The 23,616-nt window shown below is 37.7% G+C and overlaps 1 protein-coding gene and 1 long non-coding RNA gene across 8 annotated transcripts in view; one reads left to right on the forward strand and one right to left on the reverse strand.

Annotated features, from left to right (window-relative positions):
• The window catches only part of DNAH6 (dynein axonemal heavy chain 6), a 257,423-nt gene that overhangs the window by 45,186 nt on the left and 188,621 nt on the right, over positions 1-23,616 (reverse strand). For all 4 annotated transcript variants that reach the window (XM_001916886.5, XM_070236219.1, XM_070236220.1 and 1 more), the window contains exons 62-63: positions 22,086-22,221; positions 17,914-18,083 (exon numbers count right to left, since the gene is read on the reverse strand). In XM_001916886.5, coding sequence (XP_001916921.3) covers positions 17,914-18,083; positions 22,086-22,221 — 306 coding nt within the window. The remainder of the gene's footprint in view (positions 1-17,913; positions 18,084-22,085; positions 22,222-23,616) is intronic.
• LOC102150566 (uncharacterized) overlaps positions 16,641-23,616 on the forward strand; it is a 62,215-nt gene continuing 55,239 nt past the window's right edge. For 3 of the 4 annotated variants that reach the window (XR_011426347.1, XR_002800045.2, XR_288382.4), the window contains exons 1-2: positions 16,645-16,704; positions 22,578-22,705. This is a non-coding gene — a long non-coding RNA (uncharacterized lncRNA). Of the gene's footprint in view, positions 16,705-22,577; positions 22,706-23,616 lie in introns of all 4 variants that reach the window. The other variant, XR_011426348.1, reaches the window with a different exon arrangement.

Raw genomic sequence — 23,616 nt, forward strand, 5'->3', positions numbered from 1 at the left:
TGCCTCCTTCTGACCCATCCCTCTCGCATTCTCATGGACTTTATTTTCAGTCCTTCCATTGTCTCTTTCTGCATTATCCATCTCTCCCTCTCTCCTCGATCTTCTGACCATCATACAACTAGTTCCCCTCCCAGCTACTATTGCATTCCTTTGCTCCTCTTGAGAAGCCAGCTTCTCAAGATTGCTCCCGGCTGTGAGGCGTTATGGCTAGAATGTGTTTTTTCCTCTCAGCAGAAAGGTATTTCTGCCTCTTTCACCTTAGTCAGTGTTGTTCCTTGTGGTTTTTTTTTTTTTAATCCAGTTTCCATTCTCTCTCAGAGGTGATTGTTCCACAGGTAGTTGTAAATTAGTCGTGTCTGTGGGAGGAGGTGAGTTCAGAGTCCTCCTATGCCACCATCTTCCCAGCAGTCAAGCCAACTTCTCAGAAGAATTGACTCCATATACTGTCTCCAATCTTCACCTCTCATTTACTCATCAGTCTCTTCTGACCTTTCTTGGGAAGCAGCCTCAGCCTTAATGATTATAGCCCTGCCTGGCCCTTTCCTACACCAATGTGTTTCCTGCACGGATCCCACCCTAGCCTACTTATCCTAGTCCTGTGCTTGCAGACCTTGTTCCTCTCTAGCCTTTATGGAGCCTTTGCGTGAGATAGAAAAAGGTGTTCCTTCTTCAAGGTACTTGTGCCAGAAAGCTGTCGTGATAAATATACAAACCTAACCTACAATATCTACAATGTGAATGGCACAGTGCACATCCTGCGCAACTGTAAGCAGCAGCCCTGCTTTAACGTTAGCCCTCCATTAGATGTTGACATCATGCTGTCCAAATGAGCCTCCCCAAGTTTTTGTTGTTGGTGTTGTTGGGGGAGGGGGCATCTCCACCTGGTTCAGGGCCATGGCCTTGGACTGCACCCTTTTGTGGCCAATCTGGGAAAGGTTGTTCACATGCTTGCCCACATACGTGAGGATATATTATGGTGCTAACTATTAAAGGTGGCATGGTCCAGAAAGGACAGCCCTGCAACAGGGCCAAGGGAGTTGGAGCTTAGTTCTAGCTGTGTCACTGTGACTAAGTATAATTCTAGCATCAATTTCTTTTTACTTTTATTTAAAATATTTTTGATGATGTGAGCTATTTATTTGCTTTTTACTTTGACAAAAAGTGCTCATAGAGTTTACAATGACTGACAACATTCAAAGCACCAATAATTTATTTCTTGGGGCTGTTACATACATATAAAAGTGCTAACACACTTGTGAAATGTTTTTGAATTAAAAAGTTGGAGAGGGGCCAGCCCAGTGGTGTACTGGTTAAATTTGGTGCACTCTGCTTCAGTGGCCTAGGTTTGTGGGTTTGGATCCCTGGCATGCACCTACACCACTCATCAAGCCATGCTGTGGTGGCAACTCACATACAAAATAGAGGAAGATGGGCAAAGATGTTAACTCAGGGCCACTCTTCCTTATGCAAAAAGAGGAAGACTGGCAACAGGTGTGTTAGCTCAGGGCCAATCTTCCTCACCAAAAAAAAAGAAGGTTGGAGAAATATTTCTCTTATAAACAGGACAAATTGCCATTAATATTATATAGAGAGCTATGTTTCCAGTGGCTTTATTAATGAAAGGTCATAAGCTATTGGTTACATGTGCAATTTCTCATATGTATGAACTGCTTTTCTTTATGAACCATTTCAAATATGCAGAAAAGAAATTTTCATAAAACACACCCTTAGTTAGGCTCTAGGCTACCTCGTATACACCCAGAAAGACATATATCAAGAACATGGTTAAGTACATAGAATACAGAAAGGAGATGTATCAGTTAAAGCTAATAGAGCCAAAGTTTTCTGTGAATTAGCAGGTAGCTCCTGTCTTTTGATTTGGCCTAGTGCTATTTGTCTCTCTTGTAATGTGTAATGTGCACAATTCTTAGGTGGAGGAAGAGGCTGTACCATAGAAGTGAGTATATACGCATGCCAGCCCAGGGCTGTGTGCCTCACTGCCAGTGCTAAATGATCCTCCTCACTTTCATACTAAGTGGCTAGGAGTTCTCTGCTGTTTCCAATAGTGCATTAATGATCACATCCATATAAAAGATAATGTAACAACTCCTATCTCATTCACTCAGCACAGAGGCTTCTTGGATTCTAGTTATTCTAGTCAGTATAAGTGAATCAGGCTTTCTTCTTGATGTTGAACCCATCACTGATGTAATGGCCTGAATAGAGAGTGGTCCTTTACGACTGACAACACTGCTGAGCTGATAGGAGTATGGAAGATTTCCTCCTTGGCATTTCTTATCAGTTCCTCAGCTCCAGCTTCTGTATACTCTGTATCTAAAATATCCTCACTTTCAGAGTCTTTATCAGATCCCATTCCATCCTAGAATGTCTTGTTATCCTGTAGCAGTCTTAACTCTAGTTATCTGGGGGTCTTTTTCTACGTGCTGTCTATACCATGCTCCTGTAGGTTCCTGGATAGTATCCACTGACTTGCTTGCTCCTCATGTTCTTTCCATATCACATGGCTGGAACTGATCAACTTCTCTTTGTGACCCTTCAGGAATTTTTCTGTTTTATTCTCATCAAGATCTTTATGGCAATAATGGCAAGAATTTGCTGTGGAAATGCTTCAGATTTCTCATATCTCTATGATTAGAGAGTCAGGTATTTCTTGAAGATCACTCTCTGCAAATCCCATGTCTGGGTTGCAGGACCAAGGAATGTGGAGTCTCCTCCCTCTTTATCAGCAAGTCCTTTGCTAGGAGCTCCTCTCATTTTCCTCTTTATAAATTGAGTTTCCCAGTTCTGAAATATGTGATTCCATTATGTTTTGCTTAGAATGGTTTTCTTCGTCTGCTGCTTGATCCTTCTCACAGTCTTTGGCTGAGTCCCTCAGAGCAGTTTTTAGTTCATCCTTCCTATCAGAATTCATTGGGCATTCCCATAGGGAATTCCTGAATTCCTGTGAATACTTTTTTGAAGGTATTGATGGGCTGATAGTGCACAGATTCACTGTTGAGAGGCTCTCTGTGCTTAGGAATTCCCTGCCCAGAAGAAGGGCTGGTTTTGTGCTTTCATTGTAATGAGATGAAAAGCTTAAATATTTGGGAATAATGACCCCTGCTCGTCCTTCATTAGTGACCAAACCTTATTTAAGCTATAGTGTATTAGATGAAGAATAAAGACCCTGGGTGGGTGGCAAATTGTTTTAATTATAGAACACATGTGCTTACACTTCTCTCCATCACACTCAAGTTCTTTTTTTTTCTTTTGTGGCAAAATACATATAACATAAAATTTACCATCTTAACTATTTCTAAGTGTATAGTTCAGTGGTATTAAATACATTCACAATGTTGTGTAACTATCACCACTATCCATCTTCATGCATATTCAAGTTCTTGAGCCCTAAAGAAGAAATCAAGAGAATGTTGGCTGGAATAATAAGGTGTTCTTTTCCTTGCAGAAGGTTAATGGATAGGGATAGGTCATTAAACTTGTTTTGGGAACTACAGTCCTTCAAACTTAGTAATAACAGTTGTACATTTTGTAGGAGTATTATCAGCAAAAATCCATCAAGGTAAATTTCCTTCCTCAAGTTCAGTCTTAGTCTTCCATGATTTATTTAATTTTTCTGTGTATTCTTCCAGCTGATCCAAATAGTGACTTAAAAACTCTTGAGATCAAAATGGTGGTAGGGGCGTTTTCTACAATCTTTCCCCTAAAAAGCGCTGATTTTGACAATCACTCATGGATGAGAGTGCCTTTGTGAAAGTCTGGGAGTCCAGCAGAGAAGGTCCAGCACACCATTAGGGAAAAAAAAAATCCCAAATTGGACACACTGGGGAGGTGAAGAGGAACAGTTTCACTTTACTCGCTATAAGAAAACACGGAAACACAATTCAGTGAAATCAGGAAAAAAATACCTGCACAAAATGAGAAGTTTAATAGAGATAAAAATCACAAAAAAGAACCAAACAGAAATTCTGGAGCTGAAGAATACAATGAATGCAGTGAAAAATGCGATAGAGAGTATAAACAGCAGACTGAATCAAGCAGAAGTATCTATGAAGTAGAAGACATGTCCTTTAAAATTATCCAAGTCATAGGAGAACAGAGAAAAAAGAGTGAAGAAAGTCTGTGTGAACTATAGGATGCCATTAACAGAAACAATTTATGCATTATTCGAGTCCCAGAAGAAGAGAAGGAGAAGTGGGTAGAAAGTTTATTTAAAGAAACAATGGCTGAGCACCTCCCAAATCTGGGGTGAGATTTAGACATCTGAGTTCATGAAGCTTATAGGTTCCCCTAAAATTTCAATCCAAAATGATCTTTTCCAAGACATGTTATAATAAGACTGTTTAAGATCAAAGACAAAGAGAAGATTTTAAAAGTAGCAAGAGAGGAGAAAACCCCTCACGTACAAGGGAACATAAGGCTGTCGGTAGATTTCTTAGCAGAAACCTTGCAGGCTGAGAGAGTGGGATGATATGTTCAAAGCACTGAAAGAAAAAAACTGCCAACCAAGAATACTTTATCCAGCAAAGTTTTCCTTCAGAAAAGTAGGAGAGATACTTTCCCAAATGAATAAAAGCTGAGGGAGTACGTCACCACTAGACCTGCCTTACAAGAAATGCTGAAAGGAGTTCTGCAAGCTGAAATGAAGGAATGCTAATTAGTAACGTGAAACCATAAAAATATAAAAAACATTGGTAAAGGTAAGTATATAGTCAACTTCAGAATACTCTAATCTTTAATTATGGTGTTGTGTTAATCACCTAATTCTAGTAAAGGGTTAAAGGATAAAGTATTAAAAACAATGATGGCTAAAATAATTTGTCAAAGGATACACAATATAAAAAGAAGTATAATGTGGCATCCAAAAAATAAAATGTGTGTGTGTGGGAAGGGTAAAGTTTTTGTATGTGGTCAAAATTAAGTTGCTATCAGTTTAAATAGGATGTTATATCTATAAGATGTTTTATGTAAGCCTCATGGTAACCATAAAGCAAAAAACCTACAGTAAATAAACAAAAGATAAAAGTAAGGAGATCAAAGAAAATCACTAGAGAAAATCATCACTTCACAAAGAAACATGGCAAGAGAGGAAGAAAGGAACAAGGGAACTACAAAATAACTGGAAAACAATTATTAAGATGACATTGGCAATTCCTCACCTAACAATAATTACTTTAAATGTAAATAGATTAAATTCTCCAATCAAAGGGCAGAGAATGGCTGAATGAATTAAAAAAATAAGACCCAATTATATGCTGCCTATAAGAAATGCTCTTCAGCTTTAAGGACACACATAGGCTCAAAGTGAAGGGGTGGAAAAAGATATTCCATGCAAATGGGAAACCAAAAGACAGCAGCAGTAACTATACTTGTATCAGACAAAATAGACTTTAAGTAAAAAAATTGTAACAAGAGACAAAGAAGCTCATTATGTAATGATAAAGGGATCAATTCATCAAGAGGATATAGTAATTATAAATATATATGACCCAACATCCGCGCTCCTAAATATATTAAGCAAATACTAAAAGTGATACAATAATAGGGGACTTCAATACTGCATTTTCAACAATGCATAGGTCATCTAGACAGAAAATCAATAAGGAAACTGGGCTTGAACTATACTTTAGACCAAATGGACCTAATAGTCATACACAGAACATGCTATCCAACAACAGCAGAATATACATTCTTCTCAAGTGCACTGCTGGTGGGAGTGTGAAATGGTTAGTTTCTTAAATGGTTAAACATAGAGTTACTATATGACCCAGCAATTTCACTCCTAGATATATACCAATGAGAAATGAAGACATATGTCCACACAAATATCATACACAAATGTTTATAGCAGCATCATTCATAAGATCCAAAAAAGTAGAAACAACCCAAATGCCTATCAACTCACGGATAGATAAATAAAATGTGGTATATCCATAACAATATAATATTATTCAGCCATAAAAAGGAATGAAATACTGATACTTGATACAACATGGATGAACCTTGAAATCATTATGCTAAATGAAAGAAGACACACAAAAGACCACATATTGAGTGTTCCGTTTATATGAAATGACCAGAATAGGCAAATCCATAGAGACAGAAAGTACATTAGTGGTTGCCAGGGGCTGGCGCTGGAGCATTGGGAGGTATTGCTCTGGGTGTGGAGTTTGTTTTCTGGGTAATGCAAAGTTTTAAAATTGCACAACTCTGTGAAAATACTAAGAGCCATTGAAATGAACATCTTAAATGGGTGAATTGTATGATATGTGAATTATCCTTAATAAAGGTACTAAAAAAACTCTTGAGGGTCCTTTTTATACATGATCAGAGAATGTCTGTGACAGCTAAAGTGCCATTTAAAAAATTTCCAAGTAACTCTTGCTTGGTCTCTGTCACAGGGATCTTTCTTAGCAAGCAATTGTGCTAAGCATCCCATGAGAATGTTGTGGGGAATTTTCTTCCATGGGATAGCTCACTTAAATAATCAGCACACAGTGGAATTGACAACAGAAGCTTAAAATTGCATTTATATAACTGGTGTTTCCCAAAGTGAAAAAGCCTTGCAATTGTTGCTCTGAGTATGAAGATTTCATCTCGGGTAACTCTGGTAACACTGTGGTTTTTCAACAGAGAGAAAACCTGGCTCTCAAAGAAACTGCCAGCTTCCTGAGGCAGAGGAAGCCTGGGCTGAAACACCAGAACTGTCAAAGTTAGGGCTTCTGGTGGATCTAGCCTGGTAAACCAGTGATGCTGCAGCTCATGAATAAATACGCTCTGAGGTCCTCATCTCTCTGACTGCATTGAGAGTAACTTTTTCTCCTTATTTATGTTTAATCACATTAAAGTAATGGTTCACAAAGTGTGGTCTCAGGATCAGTAGCAGCAGTGGCACATGGGAAGCTGTTAGAAACACACATCTTTTGCCCCTAGCCCAGACCTACTCAATCAGAAACTCTGGTGGGCAGGCCCTGGGAATCTGTGCTTTAACAAGCCCTCCAGATGACTCTGATTTACACCAAAATTTGAGAACACTGGTATACAGGACTTTTCTTAGCTTTGTTCTGTGCTGATAAATTATTCTCTATTAGGCAATCTTTATTGGTCTCTGAACTAGATGATAATTTCTTTTTTCTCCTTCTAGTTCAAATTTCTAACAACCTTGTCCTGAGAGGTGTCGATAATGTTGATGGCAAAGAAAGAATTGTCAGAATGACAGGCATTCTACTTCCTGATGCAGTTCTAATGAGTCTGCCACCTGATTTACTTAGTTTTTGAAATGAAGTTTCATCTTCAGGTCCAAACATGCCATTTCTGAAGGAGGCTGAATTTTCATGCAAGATTGCAGTATCTCACACAAGCCACTGTGTTGGAACATCCTTTTTATCCCAAAGGAGCAGTTGACTACCAAGTAGAAGCATTGCATACCCAACAGGCTCTGTTCGTGAACAGACCTGGGAGCAACAGGCCGGTTACCTTGAACTCTCGCATCACAGAAAACTTGTCTCTGGTCTGTCTTTGTTCTAAAGCTTCCTCAGCTTCTCTTCTTCTTTGGGTAGGGAATCTAGATCTTTGGAACTTGGATTCTTTACTTTGGAACCCCAATTTCCTTAGCAAGTCATTCTCTGGAATCAATACCAGGGTAAGGGTTGTTCCTAAATGCCTTAATGAGTGTATGTAATTGGGAGGAGGTGTAGCTAGCATGACATAATATCATCATGCTTGAATCCTCTCTTCAGGTGGTTTTGTTGGTGGTCTTGACTGATTCTGGCCCCTGTCTTCTCTGGAATGCGTGTCGAGCTCTTCATTTCTGAAACCTAATCTATATTTTAGACCCCTCCATGTTGATTTGTAAAGGAAGTTTTGTTTGGTAGTTTAACACAGGTAAGGTTTTTGGTAGAATGCATTGATAAGAATTTTCACTTTGTTCTCTGTGAATTTGATATGACTGCATCTGTCATTTCTAACTTTGATCACATTTGGAGAACTGTCCTGGGACATGTTGCAGGACAGTCCTGGTGTTAGGAGTAAAGACATTTTTTGTTATGAAAATTTCAAGCACATGTAAAATTAGAGAATAGTGAACCTGATGTTTCACCCAGCTTCAACATTTATCAAGACAAGGCCAATTTGGTTTCATCGATACACCCACCCACTCCCCACTCCTTAGGATTATTTTGAAGCAAATCTCATGTGTCATATTATCTCATCCTTAAATACTTCAGTGCATGTCTCTACAAGATAAGGACTCTTTAGAAAACATATAACCACAGTACCATAATCACATCTAAAAAATTAACAATTCCTTAATATCATCAAATATCTAGTCAGTGTTCACTTTTCCCTAATTAAGTTATAAATGCCTCTATATGTGTGTGTTTCAATACAGTATGTTTAATCAAGATCTAAATAAATATTATACACAGAGATAGATTGAATCTCTTCTAATCTATACGTTTCATCCTTCATCTCCTCTTCTCTCTTGCAAAACAAACACATAAAATATGTTGTTGAAGAAACCAGATAGTGTGTCTTGGAAAATTTCTCATACTCTTAATCTCTTAAGATATAGCCTCAATGTCTTAATCTTTAAAACTCCTCCTCCTTTGGGGCTCTTGTCATTTAGTTATTCTTTCATTTTTGTCAGCATCTAACCTGGTAGCCACTGTTCCATATTCACTGAAGACTTTCCACTCGGCTCGTAGCCTTCCTCTTCATTACACATCTATTCCAGTGATTTGTAAACTGTGTCCCAGACATTGTCTTGCCACCATCTGAGGTGACACAACCTAAGTTCAGCGTGCATGTGGTCATCCAATATCTTAACCTTATGGTTCCTTGATCTTTAACTCCAGTGCACATCATCCCATCTCTTCCTCAGTCACCCACACCCATGGCCACCCTCAGGACATTGTCATCACTTGGAACTATTCATTAAAAATTTTAACTCAACTTTGATCACAACCTCTCCCATCCTTCTAGCTCTGCTACACCTCTTGTCCAACTCTGTCTGCTTCTAAAGAAATATTCAACGCTTTTCCTTTTCTCCCAGTCTATTAGCCCTTTCCTAGATTTCTTCCTCTTTCCAGAACTACTTTTACCGAGAGTCTGAATGGCCTTGCATCCTCTATTCTTATTGCTTTTACCCATATATCAGGTCAACCCCACAACCTCTTTTCTGTGTTCCTACAGAGATTGCAGAAAATTCTGCAACATAGCATCATTATCTCCCAACTAAGCTTTGGCTTTCTCCTGTTAGTTCTCTCTCTCTCATTTCTCATAGGAACAACCTCCATTTTTCTCTAGTGCCTCCTGAAACTCATCACTCAAATTCTCAGCAGATAATATAACTCCTTTATTATTAATGAAATTGGGGATTATATCTGTATATATAAAAGCTGGAACTGCCTGCAATGCTTCATTCATTCTGTTAATAACTTTTGCTGTATCAAAACTCTATCCCTCCTTGGTTTTGATGTTACTTTTTTCTCCTAGTCGTCTTCTTGCCCCTCTGAATATTCCTTTTCATGGGTTCCTCATCCTTTCTTTCTTCCTTTTAAAAGTCGCTGCTCCTCAAGATTTCATCCTTTGTCCACTTGTCCTTTTATTCTATTATGTGCCATTTCTCTACGTTCCCACAACTCCTGTGGTTTTATTTTCCAACTCAGTTCTGATAATTCCCACATCTATTTCTTTTTTTAATTTATTTTTTTTATTGCAGTAACATTGGTTTATAACATTATATAACTTTCAGGTGTACATTGTAATATATTTCAAATTCTGTGTAGATTACATCATGTTCACCACCCAAAGACTAATTACAATCCATCCGCACACACGTACCTGATCACCCCTTTTGCCCTCCTTCCTCCCAACTTTCCCTCTGGTAACCACTAATCCAATCTCTGTTGCTATGTGTTTGTCGTTGTTTTTATCTTCTACTTATGAGTGAGGTCATACGGTATTTGACTTTCTCTCTCTGACTTATTTCACTTAGCATACTGCCCTCAAGGTCCATCTGTGTTGTCACAAGTGGCCGGATTTCATCATTTCTTATGGCTGAGTAGTATTCTGTTGTGTATAAATACCACATCTTCTTTATCCATTCATCCCTTGATGGGCACCTAGGTTAATTCCAAGTCTTGGCTATTGTGAATAATGCTGCAATGAACATAGGGGTGCAAGTATCTTTATGCATTTGTGTTTTCAGGTTCTCTGGATAAATACCCAGCAGTGGAATAGCTGGATCATATGGTAGACCTATTCTTAATTTTTTGAGGAAACCCCATAATGTTTTCCATAGTGGCTGCACCAGTTTGTTTGCACTCCCACCAACAGTGTACGAGGTTTCCCTTCTCTCCACATCCTCTCCGACACTTATTGTTTACAGTCTTGTTAATTATAGCCATTCTGATGGGAGTGAGGAGATATCTCGTAGTTTTGATTTGCATTTCCCTGATAGTTAATGATGTTGAACATCTTTTCATGTGTCTGTTGGCCAGCTGTATATCTTCTTTGGAGAAATCTTTGTTTAGATCTTTCGCCCATTTTTTTTTTGGTTAATTTTTTTTTATTAAGGTTATGATAGTTAACAACCTTGTGAAATTACAGTTGTACATCATTATTAGTCATGTTGTAGGTACACCACTTCACCCCTAGTGCCCTCCCCCCACCCCCCTTTCCCCTGGTAACCACCAATCAGTTCTCTTTGTCCATATGTTAGCTACCACCTATGAGAGGACTCATACAGAGTTCGTCTTTCTCTATCTGGCTTATTTCACTAAACATAATACCCTCAAGGTCTATCCATGTTGTTGTGAATGGGATGACTTTGTCCTTTTTTATGGCTGAGTAGTATTCCATTGTATATATATACACCATATCTTCTTTATCTAATCATCAGTTGCTGGGCACTAGGTTGGTTCCATGACTTGGCTATTGTGAATAATACTGCTATGAACACAGGGGTGCATGGGACTTTTGGAATTGCTGATTTCAGGTTCTTAGGATAGATACCCAGTAGTGGGATGGCTGGGCCATAAGGTATTTCTATTCTTAACTTTTTGAGGAATCTCCATACTGTTTTCCATAGTGGTTGCACCAGTTTCTTTCGCCCATTTTTAAATTAGGTTGCTGAGATATATGAGTTCTTTGTATATTTTGGTTATTAACCCCTTATCTGATACATGGTTTGCAAATATCTTCTCCCAGTTGTTAGGTCGTCCTCTTGTTTTGCTGATGGTTTTCTTTGCTATGCAGAAGCTTTTTAGTTTGATGTATCCCACTTGTTTATTTTTTCTATTGTTTCCCTTACCCAGTCAGACATGGTATTTGAAAAAATGCTGCTAAGACCAATGTTGACGAGCATACTGCCTATGTTTTCTTCTAGAAGTTTCATGTCTTACATTCAAGTCTTTAATCCATTTTGAGTTGATTTTTGTGTATAGTGGAAGATAATGGTCTACTTTCATTCTTTTGCATGTGGCTGTCCAGTTTTCCCAACATCATTTATGGAAGAGACTCTCCTTTCTCCATTGTATGTTCTTGGCTCCTTTGTCGAATATTAGCCGTCCATATATATGTGGCTTTATTTCTAGGCTCTCGATTCTCTTCCACTGATCTGTGTGTCTGTTTTTGTGTCAGTACCATGCTGTTTTGGTTACTATAGCTTTGTAGTATCTTTTGAAATCAAGGAGTGATACCTCCAGCTTTGTTCTTTTTTCTCAGGATTACTTTGGCTATTCAGGGTCTTTTGTTGTTCCATACAAATTTTAGGATTCTTTGTTCTATTTCTGCGAAAAATGTTGTTGGAACTTTGATAGAGATTGCATTGAATCTATAGATTGCTTTAGGAAGTATGGACATTTTAACTATGTTAATTCTTCTAATCCAAGAGTATGGAATATCTTTCCATTTCTTTGTGTCTGCTTTAATTTCCTTCAACAATGTTTTACAGGATTTGGTGTACAGATCTTTTATCTCTTTGGTTAAGTTTATTCCTAGGTATTTTATTCTTTTTGTTGCAATTGTAAATGGGATTGTATTCTTAATTTCTCTTTCTGTTACTTCATATTTAGTGTATAGAAACACAACTGATTTTTGTATGTTGATTTTTAGTCCTGCATCAAGACTGTATTCATTTATTATTTCTAAAAGTTTTTAATGGATTCTTTAGGGTTTTCTATATATAAAATCATGTCATCTGCAAATAGTGACAGTTTCACTTCTCCTTTTCCAATTTGGATCCCTTTTAAGTCTTTTTTCTTGCCTGATTGCTCTGGCTAGGACTTCCAATACTATGTTAAATAAGAGTGGTGAAAGTGGGCATCCTTGTCTGGTTCCTGTTCTTAGAGGGATAGCTTTCAGTTTTTCTCCATTGAGAATGAAATTAGCTGTGGGTTTGTCATATATTGCCTTTATTATATGGAAGCATTTTCCTTCTATACTCATTTTATTTGGACTTTTTATCATAATTGGATGCTGTATCTTGTCAAATGCTTTCTCTGCATCTATTGAGAGGATCATGTGATTTTTATTCTCCATTTTGTTAATATGGTGTATCACATTGACTGATTTGTGGATGTTGAACAATCCCTGCATGCCTGGAATAAATCCCACTTGATCATGGTGTATGATCTTTTAAATGTATTGTTGTATTTGATTTGCTAGTATTTTGTTGAGGATTTTTGCATCAATGTTCATCAGTGATATTGGCCTGTAATTTTACTTTTTCGTGTGGTCCTTGTCTGGTTTTGGTATCAGGATAATTTTGGCTTCACAGAATGAGTTAGGAAGCTTCCCCTCCTCTTCAATTTTTTGGGGGAGTTTGAGAAGAATAAGTATTAAGTCTTCTTTAAATGGTTGGTAGAATTCACCAGGGAAGCCATCTGGTCCTGGACCTTTATTTTTTGGAAGGTTTTTGATTACTGTTTCTATCTCCTTACTGGTGATTGGTCTATTTAAATTCTCTATTTCTTCTTGACTCAGTTTTGGAAGGTTGTATGATTCTAAGAATTTATCCATTTCTTCTAGATTCTCCAATGTGTTGTCGTATAGCTTTTCATACTATTCTCTTATAATCTTCTGCATTTCTGAGGTGTCCATTGTAATTTTTCCTGTTTCATTTCTGATTTTATTTATTTGAGTCTTCTCTCTTTTTTTCTTGGTGAGTCTAGGTAAAGGTTTGTCAATTTTGTTTATCTTTTCAAAGAACAAGCTCTTGGGTTCATTGGTTTTTTTCCTATTTTGTTTTTAGTGTCTATTTTGTTTATTTCTGCTCTGATTTTTTTTTTCCTCCCTTCTGCTGATTTTGGGCTTTGTTTGTTTTTCTTTCTCCAGTTCCTTTAGGTTCACTGTTAGATTGTTTATTTGGGAGTTTTCTTGTTTGTTGAGGTGGGCCTGAACTGGTATAAACTTCCCTCTTAGAACTGCTTTTGCCGTATCCCATAGATTTTGGCATGTTGTATTTTCATTTTCATTTGTCTCCAGATATTTTTTGATTTCTCCTTTGATTTCTTTATTGACCCAGTTGTTATTCAGTAGCATTTTGTTTAATCTCCACATATTTGTGGCTTTTCTGATTTTCTTCCTGTAGTTGATTTCTAGTTTCATACCTTTGTGGTCAGAAAAGATGCTTAAATTTATTGAGACTTGTTTTGTGGCCTAATATGTGATCAGTTGTGGAGAATGTTTCATGAATATTTGAAAAGAATGTGTATTCTGCACTTTGGGGATGGAATGTTCCATATATATCTACTAAATCCATCTGGTCTAATGTGTCATTTAGGGCCAATGTTTCCATATTGATCTTTTGTTTGGGTCAATGTGTTCATATTGATCTGTTGGTATAAGTGGAGTGTTAAAGTCCCCTGCTCTTATTGTGTTACTATTTCTCCTTTTATGTCTGTTAATAATTGCTTTATGTATTTAGTTGCTCCTATGTTGGGTGCATAGATATTTATAAGTGTTATATCCTCTTGTTGGATTGTTCCCTTTGTCATTATGTAGTGCCCTTCTTTGTCTCTTGTTATGGTTTTTGTTTTAAAGTCTATTTCGTCTGACATAAGTATTGCTACCCCAGCCTTCTTTTCTTTGCCATTTGCATGGAGTATCTTTTTCCATCCTTCACTTTCAGTTTGTGAGTGTCTTTAGGTCTGAAGTGTGTCTCTTTATGCAGCATATATATAGGTATTTTTTTTTTTTTATCCAATTAGCTACCCTGTGCCTTTTGATTGGAGGATTTAGTCCGTTGACATTTAGCTATTGATGAATATGTATTTATTGCCATTTTGTTACTTTTTTCCTGGGTGTTTTAGTAGTTCTTTTCTGTTCCTTTCTTCTTCTCTTGCTCTCTCCCTTTTGGTTTGATGGCTTTCTTTAGTACTATGTTTGATTTCCTTTCTCTTACTTATTTGTTTATTTATTAGAGGTTTCTGGTTTGTGACTACCATGAGGTTCATATATAATATTCTACATATATAGCAATCTATACTGAGTTGATAGTCTCTTTAGTTTGATCTCTTTCTAAAAGCTCTACTCTTTTACTCCCCTCCTCCCACATTTTATGTTTTTGAAATATCTAATCTCTTATTTTGTGTGTGTCTATCCATTACCCTCTTATGATTGAAATAGGTAATTTCAGTACTTTTGTCTTTTAAAACCTTCATATTATCTTCATAGGTGGTTGATCTGCTACCTTTACTGTATTTTTGCCTTTACCAGTGATTTTATTGCGTTTTGTAAAAACTAATTTTCTTATTCCTATTTGTAGTCTTTTCTTTCCCACTTAAATAAGTTCCTTCAGCATTTCTTGTAGAATTGGTTTCTTTGTGATAAACTCCTTTAATTTTAGCTTGTCTGGGAAACTCTTTATTTCTCCTTCCATTCTGAATGATAACCTTGCTGGATAGAGTATTCTTGGCTGTAGGTTTTTTCCTTTCAGCACTTTAAATATGTCATGCCGCTCTCTTCTAGCCTGTAGGGTTTTGCCTGAGAAGTCTACAGTTAGCTCTGTGGGGTTTCCTTTGTATGCCACTTGTTGCCGTTCTCTTGCAGCTTTTAAGGTTCTCTCTTTATCTTTAATTTTGGACATTTTAATTATGTGTCTTGGTGTGGGCCTCTTTGAGTTTATCTTGTTTGGTGCTCTCTGTGCTTTCTGTACTTGGATGTCTGTTTCCTTCCTTAGGTTAGGAAAGTTTTCAGCTATTTCTTCAGATAGATTCTCTGCCCCTTTGTCTCTCTCTTTTCCTTCTGAGACATCTATAATATGAATATTAGTGTGCTTGATATTGTCCCAGAGTTCCCTTAGACTGTTCTTGTTCCTTTTAATTCTTTTTTTCTTTTATCTGTTCAGCCTGGGTGATTTCCTCTAGTCTTTCGTCCAGCTCACTGATTCGTTCTTCTGTATCATCTACTCTGCTATTGAATTCCTCTAGTGAATTTTTCATTTACAGTATTGCATTCTTCATTTCTGATTGGTTCTTTTTTATATTTTCCAATTCTTTGTTGACATTCTTACTGTGTTCATCCAGTCTTCTCCCAATATCAGTGAGCATCCTTATGAGTTTTTGTTTGAACTCTTTGTCAGGTAGATGGCTTATTTTTGTTTCATTTAGTTCTTTGTTCTGGGGTTTTGTCCTGTTCCCTTGCTTGGAATGTATTCCTTTGCCTCTTCATTATGCCTCTTTCTCTGTGCTTATATCTGTGTTTTAGGTGAGTCAGCGGTGTCTCCTGATTTTGGAGAAGTGGCCTTATGTAAGAGACACCTTTTGAGGCCCAGCAGTGTTGCTTCCCTCTCATCACCAGTATAAATGTTCTAGGAATGACTCCTGTGTGGGCTATGTATGTCCTTCTGCTGTGGCAGGGTTGGTCTTACTGCAGGTACCCAGGGAGTCTAGGCTTTCCCTCCCAGGCCAACTGTTTGTAAATCAGGTTTGGGAAGCCCCAGTGCAGTTGTCTGCAAGGCCTAATAGTACACTCCTGTTGCAGTTTTCTATTAAGTGAGCAGGCCCCCAGTGTGCCTGGTTGCTAGGCTCAGGGGCTTACAATTGCTATAGCCTCAGGGCTGCAAGGTTATTGTCTACTCTCTTAGGACTGCAACTGAGTGGGGCTGGCCCCAGGCATAGGAGCACCCCATTGTTTCAGGCTTTGGAAGGTGGGTCTGATCCCCTTTGTGGCTGTTTATGAAGCACAGGTCTTTTGCCACTGATAAGCCACACTTCCCACAGGTCCACACACACTGTCAACACAGTCCTGGCCTATACCCACTTCCCAAACCCCTGGAGCGTACCCAGTCACCCCACTGCAGAGGCCCTGACACTCTCCACCAATGCCCCCTAGAGTTCACCTGATCCTCACGCAGGTCCTGACCTACAGAAGCAGACACACTTGCCTGCCTGCAGGGGATTGAGGTACCCAGTCTGTGCAGGCCAACAAGTAGTCTGAGGGCTTGCTGTTGGGTGAGGCCAGTCCCTAGGGTGGGCTACTTGCCCTGGCTGAGCTGGATTAAATCTGTGCTCTAGTGTGTGTTGCAGACCCCTGGGAAAACAGGCCAGGGGAAGAACTCCAATGGCATCTGCCCACGTCTGTGTCAGCACGCCTGTACTAGGTCACAATGATGGCTGCCACCAATGTCTCAGACTCTAGAGAGGTCTCACCTCTCACTGAGATGCAACCAGAACCTACCAGGTGAGTCTCTTTTCACCAAAGGATTGTGTACTTTTCTTTCTGGTGATTTTAGGTTGCTTTCTGAGATGGGTGAATTTGTGCACGGGTCCTTTAAGAGCCAGTTTTTTTTGGTGTATGTCCAATTGCTTTTCTGAGGGTATTCCCTGTCTCAGCTAATAGCCAGTGAATCCAGATATTATGAGACTTGTCTCAGTTGTGCTGAATCTGAAGGATGCTTATAGTGGTAATGTGCCCCCACTTAGGTCCCTGCTCTTCCAGGGAAAGCTGTGCACCTTAGGGTTGCTCCCCACCAGCCAGCTGTGAAGCTCCACAGCTTGTGAAGGTGGGTTTTTTTTCTCTCCAGAAGGAATTTCTGCCTCTTCCACCCCAGTCAGGACTGTCCCTTGTTGTGGGGATTCTTTTTATCCAGTTTTCAGTTCTCTCTCCAGGGTAATTTTTCCAAGAATAGTTGTGTTCATGGGAGAAGGTGAGTTCAGAGTCCACCTATGCTGACATCTTGAGATCTCCTAAATCTCTATTTCTAACTCATATTTCTCTCTAAAGTTTCCTACCCATGTATTAATGGGTCTCCAGACTGCAGTCCACTCTGATAGTTGGCAGGCACTGAAGACTGAGTGACATCTTTCTCTGAAATGTTTCCCCTTTCATATTTGCTTAGTTATTAATATACCTGTCTCCTTTGGCAAGCAGAAACCAGGAGCCTCATCAGTTGTCTCATCTCCACATCCCCCTCCATCAATCTGCTACCCACATCCCCCTCTTCAAACTACTACCTCTATCTAATTCAGGCTGCCATAATTTCTTACACAGACTACTTTAACAGTCTTCAAACTGGTCTTGGTGATTATGGTTTTGTTATCTTCAAATGCCTTCTTCCCACTGCTGCCAAGATCTGAAAGGCCCATCAATTCTCTGCTAACACTCTCCAGCAGACCCCTGTCTTCTCTGGCAGAGAGCACAAGTTCCCTAACGGTGTCCACTAGGATGACCAGGTTCTGGTTGGCTCTCCAGCCTTTTCTTTCATTATTTTCTGTGTAAAACATTATGTTTTATTAATAACATAGAGTCTCTGTTTCTTAGAACCATTCCCCAAACTTGGCCATTGTTACTCTCTAAACAAGTGAATCTAATCAATTCATGAATCATTACTGGCTGGTGAACTTTAGTAGAAATAATTATAACACAGTTTTTTAGTTAAAAAAATCCTACCTTTTCTTCCTTACAACATTTAATCAGAAGTAGCTTATGGAAAGAACTTAATTCTGGATGCCAAGAATCATGGATTGTGGCCTCCTTTTCCTGTGTTGTGCTTTTCTCTTCCTCCTTCATTTTAGAATAGACTCCCTCTTCCTGTGGGTTAATGTAAGTCTCAAAAGACCCTGGAAATATAATTTTAAAAGATGCTTTAATTAAACTTGTTTTGATTTTGAAATTAAATAAACATATTTGGTAATTAAAAAATCTCTACATTTACTATCAGTCTTTACCACAAAGCTAAATATATTAATTTCCCCTTACCCAAACTAATTAACAAGTAAAGAATTTAAAATTGGATCAGACAGCAAATTCAACAGGAAACCACTTTCAAAAAGCAAAGCTAAAAATAATAACAGAGAGGTTAAAATAAAAGGATGCATTGGCTCACATTAATCAAATGTGAACAAAAAATTGAAGTGGTAAGAATAACAGTGGATAAATTAGAGTTTAAGGCAAAGATAATTAAATGGGACAAGGTAGGTCAGGTTATACTAATTAAAATACAAACCCCATAATAAAAATGTAATAAAATGAAACTATATGCTCCAGATAATAGCATAAAAATACATCAAATAATCAGTGCTGTAGGTAGAAGAAAAAGCAGAAAAAAACATAATAGTGGTAAGTGGTAGGATATAACACACAATTATCAGCCCAGGACAGATGAAACAAATTGAAAATTTTGCCACATATAATTTGAACAATATAAATAATATGGGAATAAATTGACATATATACAACTTTACGCCCTAAGAAACAAAATACATTGCTCCCCCTGCCCCATGGAATATAAGAAGTTGGCTTGCATCTCATGTGAGCGTTAGGATCCTAGTTAGCCCTTACAATGGTTATAACATGGAGTAAGAATTAGCATTGACATTCCCATAGGTACAGAGTGCACGCTGTGCTGTACGCCTCTCAGCAAGCCAACACAGCCAGTGCGTCCTCCAGTGATGAAACAGGTTCTTTGTGTTGAACATTAGGCAATATAGTTAGCTTACATTTCAAGCTAGAAAACTACTTTCTCCAGCTGGTCTGCTGGGGCTCTCCTCTGAGGGCTTAGTAATAGCAATCAAAGAGCTGCTGACAGAAATTTATTGACATTTAAGACCATGGCCCTGGAGAAGTGTGCACCTCTGCAAGACTTCTAATTTCTATATGGAATATAAGCAATTACATGGTGTGAGACCCAGGGCACAGCACTCCACTGTGCTCTTTAGTTGAAGGTGGTTGTATTATTCTGAGGACCAGGTAGTAAAACCATTTATTCCAAAAGGAGTTCTTTTCTCTCGAGGTTCTCATTATTTATTGTATAATCACTGGGGCTGTGGCTAATAAGACAGGATAAGACAAACTATTTTAGATAACTCTCAATTAAAGAGCATGAAGCACTTAGAGACCATCAAAGACAAAAGATTGAGGCAATTAAGAAGCTTTTGAAAGTAAGAACGACACTGGAATTAATTATTAAACTTCACCTGCAAAGATCTAAAGCTCACTTTTAGAAGACAAGCCATTCTATCACACGTGTACAAACCTTCACAATTCTGTAGGGTTTCTGGAATAAACCTTGAAATTTAACAAATGAAAGCAGGAAAGTTGTTTTAAATTGCTGGAACTTTAGTCCCAATTGACAGGGATAACATGGTGCCTTTTGTCCAAACATGATGAGTTGGTCCCAGAATTGCTTTGCCTTTCAGCCTCCTCCCTTCCCTCTTTCTTTGCCTCCATGTTTACAAGGCTCCATCTGGCCCTGCTTGCTTCGGATCTGCCTCTAGCCATCCATCTCTAGGCTACTCCTGTGGTGGTTTTCTTTCTGGCTTCTACCTCTGCCTCTAACTGTCTTGTTTAAGTGGTCCACAATAGAGAAACATAATTTCTATTTGATGCATTTATTGAAGAGCATTTTATTTTCTCTAGTCTTTATTTAGAAATCAAACAAGCATAAGAGGATCCCAGAAATTCTGGCCCATTTATACTTTAAACCACCACACTTACTAGGTTTACTCAGTTAAATATATATTCATAATAGAAGTATAAGAGTAATTACTGAAAAATAGAAATAGAGCATAGAACCTCAAATCAGTAGAGGGGGAAAGAAAAAGAATATGCACAATATATCTGAAGGCAAGAAAGAAGAAAAAAAATAGAGCAGAGCAGAGAAAAAGCCTTCAAAGAAAAAAATCCCCACAAAAGAAGATGGTAGAGGTCAGTCCAAATAGATCAGGGTCTCCTAGCCTCTCCTCTACTGACATTTTGGGCTAAGTGGTTATTTGTTGTGGAGGATTGTTCTGAGCATTGTAGGATGTTTAGCCACATCCCTGGTCTCTAGGTACCAGATGCCAGGAGCACTACCTCGGTTGTGGCAACCAAAAGTGTCTTCAGACATTGCCAAATGTCCCCCGAAGGACAAAATCTTCCCCACTTGAGAGCTGCTGAAATAGATCAACAACCTTAATAAATATAATTGGATTAAAACTTGTCTGTTAAAAAAGAGCGACTTTCACACTGCTTAAAACAACAAAAATATCCTACCCTGAAAACATGATGATGACACAAAAGAGTTGAAAATGAAGAGTGAATATATAGAGGGAGAACACCAACCAAGATAAATCTGTTGTAAAAAATAGCATTAGAAACATATTATAAGGAAAAAAACACTATTCAGAGTAAAGAGGAATATTATTTAATAAAAAAGGAAAAATTTACTAGGAAGATAATAATCCTAAACCTATTTGTATGTAACAGTGTAGTTTCACAAGATAGAACAGGAAAAATTCCAGAATTACGAAGAGAAACTGCCATAGTGGTATACTTTAATATGCCTTTCTTAGAAACTGACAGATTAAATATAAAAAACAGTAGTCAAATAAACACAATCAATAAGTCTGATGGACCTTGAGGACATTATATCAAGTGAAGTATGTCATACAGAGAAAGACAAATACTGTATTATTTCACTTATATGTGCAATCTAAAAAAAAAAAATGAAACCAGAAATCCAAGCTCATAGATACAGAGAACAGATTGGTGGTTGCCAGAGGTGGAGGGTAGGGGGTGGGCAAAATGGGTAAGGGGAATTAAAATGTACAAACTTCCAGTTATAAAATAAGTAAGTTATGGGGATGTAATGTACAGCATAGCAACTATAGTTAACAATACTGTATTGTATATTTGAAAGTTGCTAAGAGAGTAGATCTTAAAAGTTCTTATCAGAAGAAAAAAATTCCGTAACTATCCACAGTATGGATGTTAACTGGACTTATTGTGGTGATCATTTCACAATATAAACAAATGTTGAATCATTATGTTGTACACCTGAAACTAATATAATGCTGTATGTCTAATATACCTCAAAAAAAAAGTTAAACAGGCCAAAAAAATATATATAAGCTTGAGCTAAAGGTCACATATGGAATCTTGCATCCAAGAAATGACACATATGGAACCTTTTTTTATAAACTGAAGTTTATGTAAATTACAAAGAATCAATTTCATGCAAAACATGAGTATAGTTTCCATAATATAATTAAATTATAGAAATAAAAAGTCCCCCCAAATCCTAAATGCTTTCAAACTAAAAAGTGTACTTTTAGAATTGAAAGGGCTACATAGTAAAACTTGTGGGGGAAAATCAACATAGAATGTTATAATTCAGGGCAGTCATTACCTCTGGGGAAGTCGGCAAGGGTCCTGTGAAGGAACATGAGGGGATTCTGGGAGGCTGGTATGGTTTAGTTCTTGGCTCAGGTGGTGGCTCATAAGTATAGCTAGTTTTTGATAATTAATCAAGTTGTACAATTTTGATTTGTGCAGTTTTCTGAATGTATGTTATCCTTCAATTAAAAAGTTAAAAAATCCTATGGTATGCAGCTAAAGCATTACTTTGAGGTAAATGTATCCCCTTAAAATGAGTATAATAGTAAACATTGAAATAGTGAAAATTCATGGGCCAAGCATTCAACTTAAGAAACTGGGAAAACAAGTAAATCATAATTTCTTAATAATGAAGACATTTCCTAGTGAAAAATATTGATATTGCAGAAGAGTTAAAGGAGACATTAAAATTAGGATTCACAAGCTTGTTTACAACCCCCCATAGCAGATCCTTTTTGAAATATTACCTAAGCGTATGGGAATAGGATGTAACAGTATATATTTTGTAAGTCCTTTAAAAACTAGAAACGATTCTTCTAAGTCACAGCACGCGAACCATGTGGCAGTAACCAGCCAGGGAACTTCAGGCTTAGGCGGGCGTTCCTATTAGAAGATGGAAAGAAAATGAATAATAATTCACAAAGACAACCACAAAACATGCTTTCACCTTGTCTAAGTGAAAAATCAAGCTCTTATAACATGTTAAAAATAACCATTTACCTAAGACAAGTAATAAGATATGGTGAAATAGAAATGATGTTGAATCACTTCTACCTGTAGACCTTTGCACAGAAGTGTAGCTGATGGAAGCATTTCGGGTTGACTTTTACAGAAAGCAGTTGATCTGGTGAAGGATTAAAATTAAATCTATTAAATCTACTTCCAGCCTGTTCTCCACACCACATCAGTCTCTCTCGACTCCCCCAATATTGTCATGATTAATGATTTGTTTTTTCTAGAGAACTAGTCTTCAAATCAGATTCCTGGAGGTGAGAACATCTACGGGAATGCTGGACAGATGGGAAGCTGTGTGGCAGAGCAATATCAGTAGCGAGAGACGTGGCATCTCATTCCAGCTGGGCCCACTGTATGTCTAACCATCTGATATATTCCTAGCAAATTTCTGGGAAAGTATTATGCCATCTGGCAATATTCCACAAAGCATGTATATGTGGGTAAACAGTTTGAAAAGAGACAGAGAAACAGCTGTGATTGTAGACTGAAAACTACTTCTTTGAAAATTTCATGAATATTTTCATGAATGGCTGAAGTTCCATACTACATTTTTCACCAGCTTTATTGAGATGACATCTGAATATCAAAGAGAAATGAAAACGTGCAATTCATTCAAAGCATAGAATACAATGTATTTTAGTAAATTCAGCAGATATGTGCAACCATAATGACAATTTTAGAACATTTTATCTCCTCAAAAAAAACCCATGTATTGTTCAGCTATTACCCTCCTATCTGCTCATGCCCCCCAGCCCTAAATAACTACTGAAATGCTTTCCAGATTTTCCTATTCTGGATAGTTCATATAAATCAAATTTTATAATATGTAGTTTTTTGTGACTTTCTTCTTTCACTTAGCTTAATGTTTGCAAGGTTTATTCCTGTTATGGTATGTTTCAGTACTTCATTCCTCTTTATGATTGAGTAATATTCCATTGTATGGATATACTACATTTCACTTCTCTACACATTCATTTATGGACATTTGGATTGTTTCCATCTTTTTGGCTATTATGAATAATGCTGCTATGAATATTCATGTCCAAGTTTTTGTGTGGACATATGTTTTCATTTCTTTTTGATATATAGCTAGGAGCGGAACTGCTGGATCATATGGTAATTCCATGTTTAATTGTTTGAGTTGCTGCCAGACTGTTTTCCAAAGCAGCTGCACCATTTTTCATTCTAGCCAGCAGTTTATGAGGGTTCTCATTTCTCCACATCCTCACCATTACTTGTTATTATCTGTCTTTCTGATTCTAG

The sequence above is a fragment of the Equus caballus genome, chromosome 15 (genome assembly GCF_041296265.1).
Source record: "Equus caballus isolate H_3958 breed thoroughbred chromosome 15, TB-T2T, whole genome shotgun sequence".
Lineage (NCBI taxonomy): Eukaryota > Metazoa > Chordata > Mammalia > Perissodactyla > Equidae > Equus > Equus caballus.